Here is a 15,304-nt window from a genome sequence, read left to right as displayed (position 1 = left end):
AAGACGGACAAACCGGTCTTGGGCCGGGACGTTGGATATATATTTTTCAACCCTCAAAGTAAAGTTTAGTGTACTTGCAGCGATACCGACCTTTCTACCATGAAATTGGAAGACATTCATTTCTAATTGGTCAGACAGAGGTTTCAAATCACAATAAATACCTGAGAAAAAAAGTTCAGAGGAAAACATTGTTTTATGTTTTGTGGCACTGACAGAGGCAGCATTCTTTCTCAAAATAAAACCTCAGGCCTTAGGAAAATGCACTGCACTGGATAAACCCATTTCGATCTCGTATTTCATATTGAGTTATCGCCGAGGAATTTGTTTTGCCAACCCCCGTTATAGCGCGCACGTTATCACATCTCGTATTACTTTTGCTCGTGTTCATTAGAAGAGAGAAATATTTATGCGGTAACGATAAACAAAAATGACAATTGTCAGCAAAATGTTAAAGAACATACTATATTAGCATATAAGAAAAGAGAGGCGGGTGGTGTCACGTGACTTCCTCGCGTAAACAGAAATCCAAAAACACGATGATGCATATTTTGTTCTGTCAACGGGAAAGTTCTATTTTCACAGTTTTTATTCCCTCTCGTCGCGTTATAACAGAAATCAACTAAAACTTTACCGCGGACAGAGATAAGCGTACTTGCTCAAAGTTTCACGAATATCAAAATTAATAGTTCTGTCTGAACTAACACGAAACAATGGCGACTGGTCGTTATTGAGTACAGTATGTTTTCATAGTGTTTCAACAACATTATTTGGCCAAATTGTTTCATGGGTTGTAACCTTTAAGGCACCATATGAGAATACAGCATTTCTCTTTAAAGAAAAAGTTATGAAAGTCGAAATGATTTTAAGATATAATGGTAACAAGTTGTTATTGACAAAGCCAAATCAAATATTTCACTAGCGGTCTCTAATAAGGTATATTATCGAGAGTTATATCCCCTTTTCATAGCAGACGAATGCTTTCATTTTCAGCAAGAAAAAATAACTGTTCTCTTTCTTACCTGAATTTAACTTGAAGTCATGGAGGAAATTGGTTTTTATACAGGTAACTAAAAGCGTTATCTGCAAACGTCCTTTTCACATTCAATAAAAATACTTCGGGCCATGATATGTATGATTAGTTTCTTAGATATTTGAGATTGTCTTTTTTGCAGATTTGTCAATGTCCGACATGTAAAAAAATAACCAGAATTAGAATTCTGACTGTCGTGACTACAATGCATACGTTTAGCCTATGACAACTGAATTACATTATTATGGTTTCCAGTCACAAAATAAAACCCAATTTCCTGTAAAATTAATATTAATAATATTAACAATATAACATGGTTTCAGATCGGTTCATGTTCTAGGACATGCCTGGTTGTCACACATCTGCATTGTTAATATGGATGCAGTGTTCCCGTTGGGTTTTGAAACTGCTGGTCCTGGTGGACTGGCAACTCTAAAAATTACCAGTCCCCTCTAATTTTTGTAAGTCCCAACTTTCAACAAATAAAGATTTACACATCATTCACACAAAGTTCCGTCACATTTTTCTCGTTTTAGTTTTGGTTTTCGAGACTAAGTCACTCCAAATATATATTTAACATCAAAGCAAAGCGAAATTTTATTTCCTTGCACAAAAATTAGACAACAGGAAACTCTGATGGTAACAGACAAGCTGACTTGGTTCGAAAAATATACTGAATATCACCAATGTTTTGTTCAACAACAAAGATATATTAGGTAATTTATTTGCCGGTTGACATGGACTGGCAGTCACATGAATTACCAGTCCATGCCTAATTTTACCGGTAAAAAAATGGTAATTATGGTAAACGGGAACACTGGAATGATATTTCTTTCAAGGGTCAAGCCCATGAATGTTCATGACCCATTACATTCTTTCATTATAAATTAATTCTGCCAGGTAATTTACTTAAAAAGATGCACTGATAAGATGTCATTGTTACTATTGCTGGGTATAGGCCAAAGGACCAGCAGCTAAGTCAACCCTTGGGAATGGACAATTTCCCAACTTAATTGTCGTTACGAGCCCACATGCAGAGAACTGTCTTACTGCTAAACAAATATCTGTCATCAAAATTGCCTGAAAACAGAGACCAATTGTTAACTATGTGATACTGCAGATTCAGTGAATATCTGCTCCTGAAACCAATATTGGAAAACTCGCCTACACAGATTCTATTAACAATGTAGTTTAACATAAGTAGTTGCTGGTTCATATTCATCAGGGCTATTAATAATTTTACTAGCTAATTTTATGTTAATTTTGTTTAGAGATTAAAACACTTTATAGTGATATAGTAATCACAGGCCAGGCTTTAATTTCCAACCCCTCTTGTCTTTTCATATTCTCACAATGGTATGAAGATGCTATAGCATGGTATGTATGTTATTATTACTTATCCTTTTAAACAACATACAAATACATGTTACATACATGCATTAAAGTTGAAGCAAAAATCAACACCAGCCAGTCAGTGATTGGCACTCATCAGAAAATTTAGAAAGTGTTTGTTGAACATTTTTAGATTAATAATAGGATAAAGGTTACTCAATCTGTTGTAAAATCACTAATTTTGTTTCAATTTAATGTATTCATTGACTGTAAGGGTTTCATGAGTAGAAACATGAACATGAGTACTCTCATTGCTAAACTTGGCTTTTACTCAAGTACCCAAATTCAACAGGAATATGCCACCAAATGAGCTTTTCTTTTGTTTTCTTAGCATCATCTGACTCAAAATGCATTCAGACTCTGTCTCATTTCTCTCTCATATCTGCCACATACATTTTATATAGGTGAAGATTTGAGTTATCTCCCCTATTTTGGGGGGGACACTAGTCCTTGGCCTAGGACTCGAGTCCATCTAAACAGGACCCACACCCTACTGTCCCCTTGATGTTAACAGTTCATAGCTTCTAGGTTTTTTCAATAGCTAGGCTTAACAATGCATATCATCATAATATTCATTTTGATTGTTTTGTGATATGATATGTGTAGTTTTCCCGTAGTCTGAAGCAGACTCTGCGTGAGGGCGATAAGGACTCCAATGTTGACATACAGCTGATGTTGAGGAACATCCAGAGATGTCAGACATCGGTGGAGAAACTGAAGCACAATCAAGAGGACCAGTTCTTCAAGGTACACATGATGAGCGAGTGAGTGAAGGAATGGCAGGGTTAGAGCTAACACTAGGTCGCTAGCCTGGGGCTAGTACAAATTTCTGAAGGCTGGTACAAATATTCCAATTTCGCCATTGTTTCAACTTTACGAGGGCAATTTTCCTTACCCGGGCTAGCAAAGCTTTTGAGTTTAGTTCTAACCCTGAATGAGTTTAGCAATCACGAATATCTCATGAAAGTTGGGAGGCACAGTTTGTCCAGAGGTTTGTCCAGAAGTCACAACAATTTTCTCTGCAGTGTGACAGGATCTGCTGATTGTGAGATGAATCGCAGATTTACCCTGATTATGGTTCTATATATGTCAGCACGACACTTGGATTTATAGGTTTTACCACAGTGGTGCAGGTCTACATCTTCCATCACTTTGGGTCTTTCCTCCCACATCCCAGGGGCGGTCGGGTAACCTAGTGGTTAAAGCGTTCGCTCATCTCGCCGAAAACCCGGGTTTGATTCCCAACAAGGGTACAATGTGTGAAGCCCATTTCTGGTGTCCCCCCGCAATGATATTGCTGGAATATTGCTAAAAGCGGCGTAAAAGCATACTCACTCACTCACACACTCACTCACACACAGCAATAGAAACTAACATTTTTAGTCCGCTAGTCCTTTTTATGATGACGTGTAGCAAAACTCTTAAATAGGGTAAATGTCTGGGTAAGGACCACAGGACTAGTGCCAAAGTGATGTTAAATCCAACTCACTCACTCAGGAGAGTGCCATGGAGTAGCTTAGCACTATTTCATCTATCATGTTTTAAATAGGTATGATAAATCATAATGCATTGAATTGATGTGGTCTGTGCCAAAAACTTTTGATAATTAGTTTTAATTCACACGCCTTCATTTGTCTTTTGGCCTTATTTTTTTAGTAGAAATTAGCCTGAGTAATGAACTTTCATTATTAAATCCTGTTAACTCAGACAGTACATTTCCTGGTGAGTCAGATCTGGAATAATGAATCTTTGGTATATGATAATGTCCTTGTATTTTCAATAATAGTCAGGTTTTGCATTTGGTGCTAACCTCTCATGTAAGTGATATCCAATTTGCAAATCAAAACCTCATGAATTTACACTTGGTAATTTTTTTTATAGCATACGTTGTTGAATTTTTATGAAGAATTTGTATCATTATTTTTCTGAACAAATAAGGGCAGAAATTCCTATATCCATTTCAGTCGGCCCTTGAGAAACTCGGAAGAAGCTTATGTTCCCAAGCAGACATCTTGGAGAGGAAGATAACCCAGTTAAATACCAACCTCTGTGGAAACTTGCTGCCACCATCCCGACATCAGCCATTAACAGCTACAACCACTACAACAGGTGTTTCAAAGATTTACAGTCAAGAGAACTATGCATGTCTTATCTAGTCTTACCTTGATTTGTGAAATGGAAGTACAGCCCTCTGAAATTGATAAGGTTTATTAAAAAGAATTAAGATGTACCCGTACCCTCTAATATCGCCACAGTCTAATATTTCACTCATCATGCTTCAGACTAGTTTCAGTCTTTTTTTTTAAGACACAGTTTTTCAATATTTAGTCAAAACACATTGAGTGTGTGGTTGAAATAAAAATAAAATTGCAAAACAGTAATATTTTAAGTAGTTACTATTTAGTATAGTTGGTAAGGTAAAAATGAAAAATACAAAAAAAATATATGACACATTATTGACTATTAATAATAGTAATAGCAAATAATTCTGGAGCCAAGACCTCTGTCAAGTAAGCAGTGGTTACACTTATTACACACATACTATTTTGTACCACTTAATGTTAATGTCTACAAGATGCGCCTATGTCAGCAACACCATTATTTTTTTCTTCTTGTGAAATATATTAAAAGAATCAGTAAGAATAAGATTGACTGTTCTCAATCGTCATAAATTCTCTATTTCTCTTCTTTTGGGACATGGGAAATGGATTGGCAAATTCCTAAACCAATGCACATAAAACTTTTCTAAATCTTATTTTTGAATACATGTGTGTGAAATGAATATCTGAATAGGAGTTATATTATTACAATCTTTATTGTACATGGCTTGATTCTGCATGGATATCATAATAAGAGTGGGGTCTCATTAAAACATACAACATATATAGAAAGAGTGACAGCCAGTGACTAATTAACTTACGATTTAGGTTTCTGCCACTAAACACGATAAACGGTAAGGTAGTGTTTAAAACATGCACTGATCTGAGATATGATTAGGTTTCTATTATGAAATTGAAAAACTTAATACCTAACAGAAGACATTGAGACTGCTTTGTGACTCAATAGGGACATTTCCAGAAGTTTCAGAGCCAGGAGGCAGTGAAGGGCAGACAAGCCAGAAGAGAGAGCGGAGGTCGGCCATAGAGGACACCATTCTCAACAGCAGGAACATTAAGTTCTGTGATGTGGCAGGACTTGCTGAGGCTAAACAGGCCCTCACTGAGGCCATTATCATGCCCCTGCACTATCCAAAACTCTTTACAGGTAACACATTCCTTTTTTTGTTTGTTTGTTTTGTTTGCTTTTTAACGCCGCACACAGCAATATTCCAGCTCTATGGCAGCGGTCTGTAAATAATTGAGTCTGGACCAGACAATTCAGTGATTGACATAATGAGCATTGAAACACATCATTGGGATACGATGACATGCATCAACCAAGTCAGCAAGCCTGATCCTGTTAGTCGCCTCTTACGACAAGCATAGTCGCCTTTTACCGCAAGCATGGGTTGCTGAAGACCTATTCTACCCCGGATCTTAACCGGTCAGGTAACACATTCACTTTTCTTGCATGGGAAACTATCCGCACAGTATGTCCCTGCACTATCCACATATTATGTCCCTGCATTGTCAATATTATGTCCCTGCATGTCCCTGGACTATCCACAGTGTAGGTGCATGAAGTGTGGACAGTGTAGGTGCATGAAGTGTGGACAGTGTAGGGGCATGAAGTGTGGACAGTGTAGGGGCATGAAGTGTGGACAGTGTAGGGGCATGAAGTGTGGACAGTGTAGGGGCATGAAGTGTGGACAGTGTAGGTGCATGAAGTGTGGACAGTGTAGGTGCATGAAGTGTGGACAGTGTAGGGGCATGAAGTGTGGACAGTGTAGGGGCATGAAGTGTGGACAGTGTAGGGGCATGAAGTGTGGACAGTGTAGGTGCATGAAGTGTGGACAGTGTAGGTGCATGAAGTGTGGACAGTGTAGGGGCGTGAAGTGTGGACAGTGTAGGGGCATGAAGTGTGGACAGTGTAGGGGCATGAAGTGTGGACAGTGAAGGGGTGAAGGTGAAGAGTAAAAACTGTGTTTTGTCTTCCCCCAGGAGGTCGGAAACCATGGAAACGTATCCTTCTGTTTGGTCCTCCAGGAACTGGCAAGTCTCGTCTGGCCCAGGCCGTGGCTGCAGAGATCAACTCCACCTTTTACAGTGTATCCAGTGCGGACCTCATCTCCAGCTGGGTTGGGGAGAGTGAGAAGTACTTGAACATAAATATGTTAACTTTTTAAAACTGTCAGGATCCAGGGGATGATAAACTGCAAGGATTCTTACAGAAAATATGAGAGTCCTGTAAAGTAATGAAACAGTGTAGTGTACTGTACTGGTAGATTTGATAATTATTCCAATCAAATTAAATGCAAGACATTCATATTTCTTGTCAAGAATTTGGTACAATGAATATTATTGTGTGTTCCTTGGACTCAATTTCTTTTTGTCTACATCCATCATCTACATTTGTGTTTGCGGGGCGCTCATTTATGGCTCTTGTAAAACCCTGCAGGGTCATGTTCATATTTGAATTTTAAGTATTGGTAAAAACTCACAATGCTTTAAATCTTATCATGTGCTAGATATGGATATGATTCTGATCATACTAGCATTCTATTGAGAATCAGCAAAATGCTTGTCACTTTTATTATTTGCAATCGTGAGATAACCAACTGCGATTGTAATTTATGTATTACTGATATGAGGTAAGTTTGTCTCTTGTGTGTCAGTGTTGTTTTATTTTCAGATTAATAAAAGAGCTGTTCTGTCATGCCACAAGTCAACCCGGACGATCTGTAAGGACACCATCATGCATGAATTGATAGGGCAGAATAGGTTCCTTGTACTCCATGCTTGTTTAAAGAATGTCTGCGGATAGTATTTTGTAATCACTGCGCCACATGTGTAAGGGAGTGTTCTAACAACAATGTAAGTCAATCTATAACTGATAGCAAGCAGTGAAGCCAAGAATCATAGCCTTAAAGCCTGTTATCTATGTCAAATAAAACAAATGAATTATCCTTTCACGACATGTTGCATATTGCTTACGGCAAAAACAATTGTTAGTAGTGCCTCAATGTTCTTTGAAATATGATGTCACAACATTATAACCTCATTGCCTGACATCTGTATGACATCATTAATGGAATGTCGTCCCACTTTGGGAAGGATTTTGGTTTGAGATCAGACCTATGTTTAGAGGCTCAATTATATTTTCCAACATAAACAGATGCTTAATGCATATTTCTTTGAAATAAATAATAATAATGAACTGTAAGAACTGTGTGATCTTTCAGGTGATCTTCATCGATGAGATAGACAGTATCTGTCGTCAGAGGAGCAGCCGCGAAGAGGAGCACACGCGGAGAGTTAAGACTGAACTTCTCAAACAGATGGAAGGGGCAGACAACTCTGGCACCTCAGATAAAATATTCCTTCTGTGTGCCACAAACTGTCCCTGGGAACTAGATTCAGCCTTTTTGAGGAGATTTCAGAAAAGGATCTACATCCCACTACCAGAAAGGTATGTAGATGTTATAGCTTTACAGGTAAAATGATAGAGTGTGAGTTTGGTGAACATTACTTAGGGTAATTTAGTTACATCAATACATGTCACATCTTCCCGAGGCAAGTGAGTTAACTGACTATAAAAGTCTAGTTTCCACCCTTGTCGAACTAGGCTAGGATTATGTAGTTAGATTTTGGCTAGACTAACGAGTCTATGCATAGTCTAATCAAAATCGCAAACCGAAATCGAAATCTGCTACTTAAACTGTCATGCAGAGTTCGGTCGATTGCAGGATTTGCAAAGCATGTGCATTGCTAACTCATTGTCAACAGATATTTTCCAAATCTTTTCATGTTTTTAATCAAGGTGCTCACGTGATTTTATGTACTTTGCGTAAGAAACGTTTTATCACAAAATAGATCTTGATGGTTGATCAGATCGTCTTGACTGGGCGCCACCATTTTGTTTGAAGCAAATGCATGTGATACGAGAGGTGGAATCTGATTGGTCCATATGGGAGAGGCATAGAATGGATATAACTCGTAATAGCCACTGGTGGCGCTACGATCGATCCCAGAAATTCCAGCCTAGTTCGGCAAGGGTGGAAACTGGACTTTTAAAGTCAGTTAATGCTCCTGCCTCCGGAAGATGTACATGTCAAGGTAATGGGGGAGGAAAGCCAAAAGTGATGCAGTTTCTAGACATTTACCACTTTGGTGAAACCCACAAGCACCAGTATGGTGCTGACAAACCTGGAAACATAATTAGGGAGAACCTGAGATTCAAACCCACGATCATCGAACTCTGACATGTGTAAGGAATGCAACACTGCACAGTGACTGATGCCCCCTGCATCCCAGTGGTGTAGGTTAGTGGTTGAATTAAGGTAGGTTTCAAGCAGAAATCTGGGCCAAAAAACGTTTGAGGCGACCAGCCCAACATGGCTCATTTTCAGCAGATTTTACTGTTATTATATGAACTATTATGAGCTCAGCTTACTAGACCAACCATAATTTTACTAGACACGGGGTTTAGGGCTAGTCGCTAAAGTCACCAACTGATAAAGTCAGTTTCTTTGCATCGTTGATTCTATCAGGGCATTGCATAAAGTAACATGACAATCTTTAGTCTTAAGCAGGCAAACCAGTGCCCTGTTCCATGAAGCTATCTTTAATAGTGCTACGATTGTCGTAAGTCTATGTTAAAGTATGGGAGTTACCTTTTAGCACTGGGAGTTACGATCACCTTTAGCACTGTGATTGCTTTGTGGAATGGTGCCCAGAAACACAATTTTGAATAATGATGACTGTAGGATAATATTGAACCCAGCTTTGGTTAGTGGGATAGGGGACATAACAAAGGCAATTTTAGATTTCATTTTTGACCTTCAAGAATTTTTTGGAATATGTTGCCAATATCCATGCAGCTGGTCAAATTGGTCTTAAAGTTTAATATATTTTGGCCTTTGCACAATTTTTTGTGTTGAATATGAATACAAACAATTAGCACATTCATAGTTTCTCTCTCAAATATTCACATTTTTAGGGTCAGGATATCTGAGGCTCCTAGTTCATGGATAATCATATGATGTAAGAAAACAGGGCTATAGATATAAAGCATTTGATTATTTGGGTATTTTACTCAGGGGGTTGATTTTGATTGGTATCCACAAGTTTTAGAGGGTATTCAATTTTTTTTACCCACCTGTTTCTTGACATTTGGGTATTTAACTTAAAACCTGTTGTGTAACAATCCCTGTAAATCATTAAAAACTATGTGAATAGTAGTACACCTATCTGTGTCTGCTTGCGGCTCCCTGCCTCGGAAGCCATTTTTTGTCTACAAAACCTAGCATTGTAAGAAAGGCGCTGTTGTTTTTATTTCCAATCAGTGACTTATTAGGATACAACATGTACATTGTCGAGGCACGATGTGTTTTTCAATGTGGCATCCATCAGTATGTTTGTCGCAGAAGCTTTTCCAAATGTAACTGTCGGTAAGTGCATTTGGTGATCGGCTCATACACAATCATTTTATCTAAATTGTAAATTAATTTTTATTTGAATAGCGTATTTATAGTTTTGTTGTGATTTGATATGCAGGGATTTGCTTTATCTGCATATTTCAGTATATTTAATGCATAGTTTACGCAAATAAACAGCTTATCGCGAGCTCTGAGAAAATAAACGCTTGGTTTTATCAGTGCTGCACGTCTGCAGCTGATCAAGCTCCACAGCAAGGACACAATGATGAACCTGAGTGAGGAAGACTGGGGCGTGCTGGTGGACAAGACGGAGGGGTACTCAGGTAGCGACATTGCCACCTTCACACTCGGGGCACTGTTTGAACCGGTCCGAGACCTACAGGCGTCACTTCACTGGAGACAGTTGGCAAGTATGTTCCTCACCATCTTCCCGAGGCAAGCGTGTCTACGAGCATATATCAAAGTCTAGTTTCTACCCTTGCTACCTCAAGGCCACTTTTTTTGGCACTGGTGCCACCTTGCATAGATCATGAGTTGTGACCCTTGTATTGAAAACGCAATATCCAATCAGATCACTGATCTTGTCTTGTATAGCTTCACAGAAATGGCAGCTACCATAGGTGACGACCTTGTATAGCGGAAACATTCACGATTTCATCCCTGACACAAAAACATAGGCAATCGTTGGGGGGTTTAAAAGATGAAAAAGACAGGCAGCGGTAAATCACTTTCACACGGTGTACAAGTCGTGGATGTTGATTTTGTGAAACGTTCTCTGATTGGACTATTGATATGTGCGATAGTCCAATCATATTTAGCACAGGAAAGTGGGCTTGATGTGGCTAGGGTGGAAACAAGACTTTGGTAAAAAGGCAAGTGGGTGCTCTTGCCTCGGAACGATGATTCCTCACAACACTACTGTGTTGGGCCACGGTCTCAGTGGTATGACTGTTGTAAGAATGTGGCCCAGACAGAGGACTATTAAAGGCATTTTGGTAGTGACACTCCTAATCATCCTAAGGTGCTATTTAAGCCTGTGTGATCAACAAATATGTAAGGATGTCTTCTGTAGAAATAATCAAGGTATTGTTTGTGAGGAATCACATCAAGTAATGAGTGTGATGGAGTGAGAAGGGTTATGTCATGGTGTGTCAGCACAATGTGGGAGGAAAGTCCAAAGTTATGCATGCCATATATTGAGTGAGTGTTGGGTTTTATGAAGCTTTCAGCTATATTGTATCCATGTACCAGTAATATATCACAGCATATTAATTCACAGGCAGTTCCCTAATATTACTTTCAAACCACAGAACCATATGTGGAACCGCCACTGCGTTTTAATGTGGAGGCTAGTCAAAAGCATCACATGATGCAGACGTTTATCTTGGTGACACCGATTACTATGGCAGCTATGGATATATTTTCTGTAAAATGTTTGATCTCTCTTGTGACCACCATGGTATTTATATAGACCTCCTCTGAAGCCGATATTCGGCCCAAACTCTACAGCAAATGACAGTAAAAATTCCCAATTTGAATTGAAAATTTCCCGATTCCTCAGAATTTACAAAATCTAATTTTAAACATTATCATGATTTTTTCCCAATTTTCCTGCCAAGAGCACTTAGTTTGGAATCAAAGATATATCCCTGGGCTCTGGTGGTAAGTAAAGATAACAATCAGGCAAATCAGGGATTCAAACCCAGAGTAGATGGATCCTGGCATGGGAAATGGACACGTCAGCACAGCAACTTTGGTACCTTAGGTCAGTGGGTCACCCTGGCGTCAAAGTATGAGAAGAAATGTACACATTGCTGTTTCAGATGGTCAACTGGCACCATGTAACTCATCCTTCCCAGGGGCTCTCTCCTACACCTTGTCAGATATACCTCCAGACCAGGTATTTGTTCAGTGGATAAACATTATACTATATTTTGACATCCAGAGCTTCAATGCCATGTGTGAAGACTCATGTTCATCTACAGATTCAGAAATTTGTAGCCACTTTATCCTCAAATTAATCTTGTATTATTTTTCTGTGGTTAATGTTTTAGTTTAAATTATGCTGTGATGTGTTGGCTACGTTGTCAATTCATCGTTTCACAATTTTGAAATTGCCTCCTTTACAAGGCCAATGAAGCTGAAACATTCCATGAATGATCCAAGCTATTGTGTCTCTTGAAGAATTCCATTCCGGTTTTATATATGCCATTATTCAGCCATTTATGCATATATCATTATGAAATTGGATAGTCAGCAAGTTTGCAGGATGCATAATAATGTCATTTTGTGTTTTGTTCCAAATTCTATTTTCTGACCTATCTATGATCTTTCCTATGTGTATCTGTATCACTGCATTTTCCACATTTCCTGTGGGATTATGAAGCTGAAAGTTTGTGTGTACTCTTCAGGCACTGACAGAGAAGAGAAGGTTTTTGTAAACACCATGTTGTTTTCAATACTGGCATGGTGTTTATATAAAACTAAAATTGTCTGTTGTAGTAAGCATGTGTGAATTTTGATATTGACTGAGCTTTTTCGTGGAAAGGTTATGACAGATGAGAAAAGACAAAAGCTCATGTTCTGCTGTTTAAAGGAAACAAACTACCTGATGACCTGGTCATTTTGAAAATGAGCTTGTGAAATAATCATTAATTACAGATCGTACCCCGAGACATCAATCTGAGCGATTTCCTCAAGGCTCTGCAGGCACACAGAAGGACTGTGACAGACGAGGAACTGGAGAAGTTTCACAAGTTCACACAACATTTTGGAGAAAAAGGTTGACAACTGACATGTATGACAGCTTCTGCAACCCTTGCCTAGAGTATAATGTATCTGTTGGGACATCTTTGAAAGTTAATATCTGTTTTCGTGTGAGATTCTGATGAACTATATGGGGTCAAATGCACGTCTATGATGGAAGTTATGGGTCATGTTCAACTACCTTTTTATGAATCTTGTTTTTCTTGATTTTCATGAACAAATACAGTAATAGGGATCAAATGTGAAAACGGCAGCCTTCCAACTTAACTATGAGCATCAGATGTTTGTAAGGAAACTGGAGCAGGTGGTCATGCTTGATAATGTTTAAAGGAAACTGGAATAGAGGGTACTGCGTGATAATGTTTAAAGGAAACTGGAATAGGTGGTACTGCGTGATAATGTTTAAAGGAAATTGGAATAGGTGGTACTGCATGATAATGTTTAAAGGAAATTGGAATAGAGGGTACTGCGTGATAATGTTTAAAGGAAACTGGAATAGGTGGTACTGAATGATAATGTTTAAAGGAAATTGGAATAGGTGGTACTGAATGATAATGTTTAAAGGAAACTGGAATAGGTGGTACTGCGTGATAATGTTTAAAGGAAACTGGAATAGGTGGTACTTCGTGATAATGTTTAAAGGAAACTGGAATAGGTGGTACTTACTGATAATGTCATAAGGAAACTGGAATAGGTGGTACTGAGTGATAATGTTTTGAAGGAAACTGGACCAGGGGCCCATTCCACAAAGCATTCGTAGTGCTAAGATGATCGTAACTCTCATACTTAAACATAGGTTTACGATAGTCAATATTTCAGACTGTTGGTCATGGTTTAAAATTATGTTGAGGAGGTGAGGTGAAAAAGGGTTTGACATCGCATTCAAGATTATTATTAGATTAGATAATGTGTGGCTGCTTTTACAACTACAAGTCCAGATTTATAGTGCTAGCCCACTGAGATTCCATGCCACTTGGATACCCCACTCAGACAGTTTACTGACTCAGAGCAAACCAATCCTTGTTTTATTCACTTAATGTCAAGCACCAGGAAAGGCAACAACAAGTACCATCTTTTAACATCTTTTGGTATAAAGAGGACAGGGAACGACATTACACTCTTCAGGCAGACCCTCTAACCACTACATCACAGAGGTGGTCATATATTTTAGAAAACTGGATGTAGTTGTATACATTTAATGTTTTGTAAGCAATTATGACAAACATAGTGACTTACAAAAGCAAGATGCTCATTTATTTATTGAAACAATATTCATGTTTTATATGTTGATATCATAAATATATTTCACAACAAATATTGTGAGCTGAAAATAGAAATATAGAACATTTCAACAAATAACATTTTAATGAATTATTGTAGAAGGGGTGTCTTCAGTACTCTTCATAACAGTTGATACAGAACAATATCAGGCATATTACCACACACTTGGGCTGCCATGTTATATACAAAAACACAATACACAATAAGACATGTGGAAGATCACATAAACAATTTCTACATTATTATATTCCAGCGTTGTGCAAAAATCTGGGCTTTATTATGCCACATCAGCAATCTTCTATTTGCGCCGATGTGTGTACAGAGATGTTATCTGTAGAGTGAGTGAGTGCGTATGGTTTTACCAGAAACAGGCTTACGCATTGATTGTACCCATGTTGGGAATCAAACCCGGGTCTTCGGTATGATGAGCGAACTCATTAAGCACCAAGCTACCTGACCTGCCCTCATCTGTTGAAGGCACATCTATATACTGCATCATGAGTGAGTGAGTTTGGTTTAACGCCTTTTTAACAGTATTCCAGTTATATCGCGGCGTGTCAGCTTAATTTGGGAGGAAAGCCCGAAGGGATGCATGTCTCAGACGTTTACCACTTCGGTGAAACCCATGAGCATGGGTATGGTGCTGACAAACCTAGAAACATAATCGGGGCGAACCGGGATTCGAACCCACAAAGATAGGTTTCTGGCGTGCCCAAGGGACGCAACTCTGCACAGCGAATCGCGGCGCCTTAGACGACTGGGCCACCCGTGCCCCCCTACTGCATCATGGAGAGTATATACTAGACCTAGTTGTAAAAACACAAATACATTTCGGATCTAGTGAAAAATACTTTTGAGGGTTAATAGTAATTTGACGGTTGATGTCTCAAAGGTGCCAAGCCTTTTGTCAAGATATGTGTGAAGTGATAATTTGGTGAAAATTTCAACATGGGCTACTGACTCCTTATTCTGTTGTACTTCTTGGAAAAACTTGCAAGTATTAAAGAGAATTAATGCTAGTGATTCATGTTAAGAAAAAAGGTATTAAACGTGTGAGAGATATATCAAATTCCAGGTACATGACTGGCAACACTATGGTGATGACCTAAGTTCAGATTATGACAGACTACTTTCCTGATAAAGTTTCTCATGCTCCAGTCGAATTCACCTCCATCTGAGTCAAAACATTATGTTTTTAAGTATTTAATATATGTCCTTTGGTGGTATCTAGTTTGCATTACCATCATCGCCTTGATATGCCACAGATATAACTGACACATTTTTGTGAAAGGTTACAC

At 38.6% G+C, this 15,304-nt stretch overlaps 1 protein-coding gene across 1 annotated transcript; it reads left to right on the top strand.

The window, feature by feature from the left end:
* The first annotated feature begins 1,038 nt into the window (after positions 1-1,038).
* On the top strand, positions 1,039-12,746 carry LOC139448476 (vacuolar protein sorting-associated protein 4-like). The gene is made up of 11 exons (XM_071230023.1): positions 1,039-1,063; positions 2,395-2,407; positions 3,040-3,169; positions 4,387-4,531; positions 5,489-5,686; positions 6,523-6,676; positions 7,214-7,262; positions 7,764-7,990; positions 10,179-10,369; positions 11,783-11,859; positions 12,621-12,746. The coding sequence occupies exons 1-11, from the start codon at positions 1,039-1,041 to the stop codon at positions 12,744-12,746; spliced, it is 1,335 nt and encodes a 444-aa protein (XP_071086124.1).
* The last annotated feature ends 2,558 nt before the right edge of the window (positions 12,747-15,304 follow it).

This window comes from Haliotis cracherodii, unplaced genomic scaffold, assembly GCF_022045235.1.
Source record: "Haliotis cracherodii isolate W230 unplaced genomic scaffold, xgHalCrac1.p SCAF_7, whole genome shotgun sequence".
Lineage (NCBI taxonomy): Eukaryota > Metazoa > Mollusca > Gastropoda > Lepetellida > Haliotidae > Haliotis > Haliotis cracherodii.
Note: the sequence above shows the minus strand (reverse complement) of the source record. Positions and strands in the feature narration are given on the sequence as shown.

Bases quoted from the DNA above. Each gene is read 5' to 3' on its own strand.
- LOC139448476 (XM_071230023.1), top strand. From the start codon at position 1,039: ATGGAGGAAATTGGTTTTTATACAG. The intron at 6,677-7,213 runs GTACTTGAACAT...TTTTATTTTCAG, and splicing joins TGGGTTGGGGAGAGTGAGAA to ATTAATAAAAGAGCTGTTCT. The intron at 7,263-7,763 runs GTAAGGACACCA...GTGATCTTTCAG, and splicing joins CAAGTCAACCCGGACGATCT to GTGATCTTCATCGATGAGAT.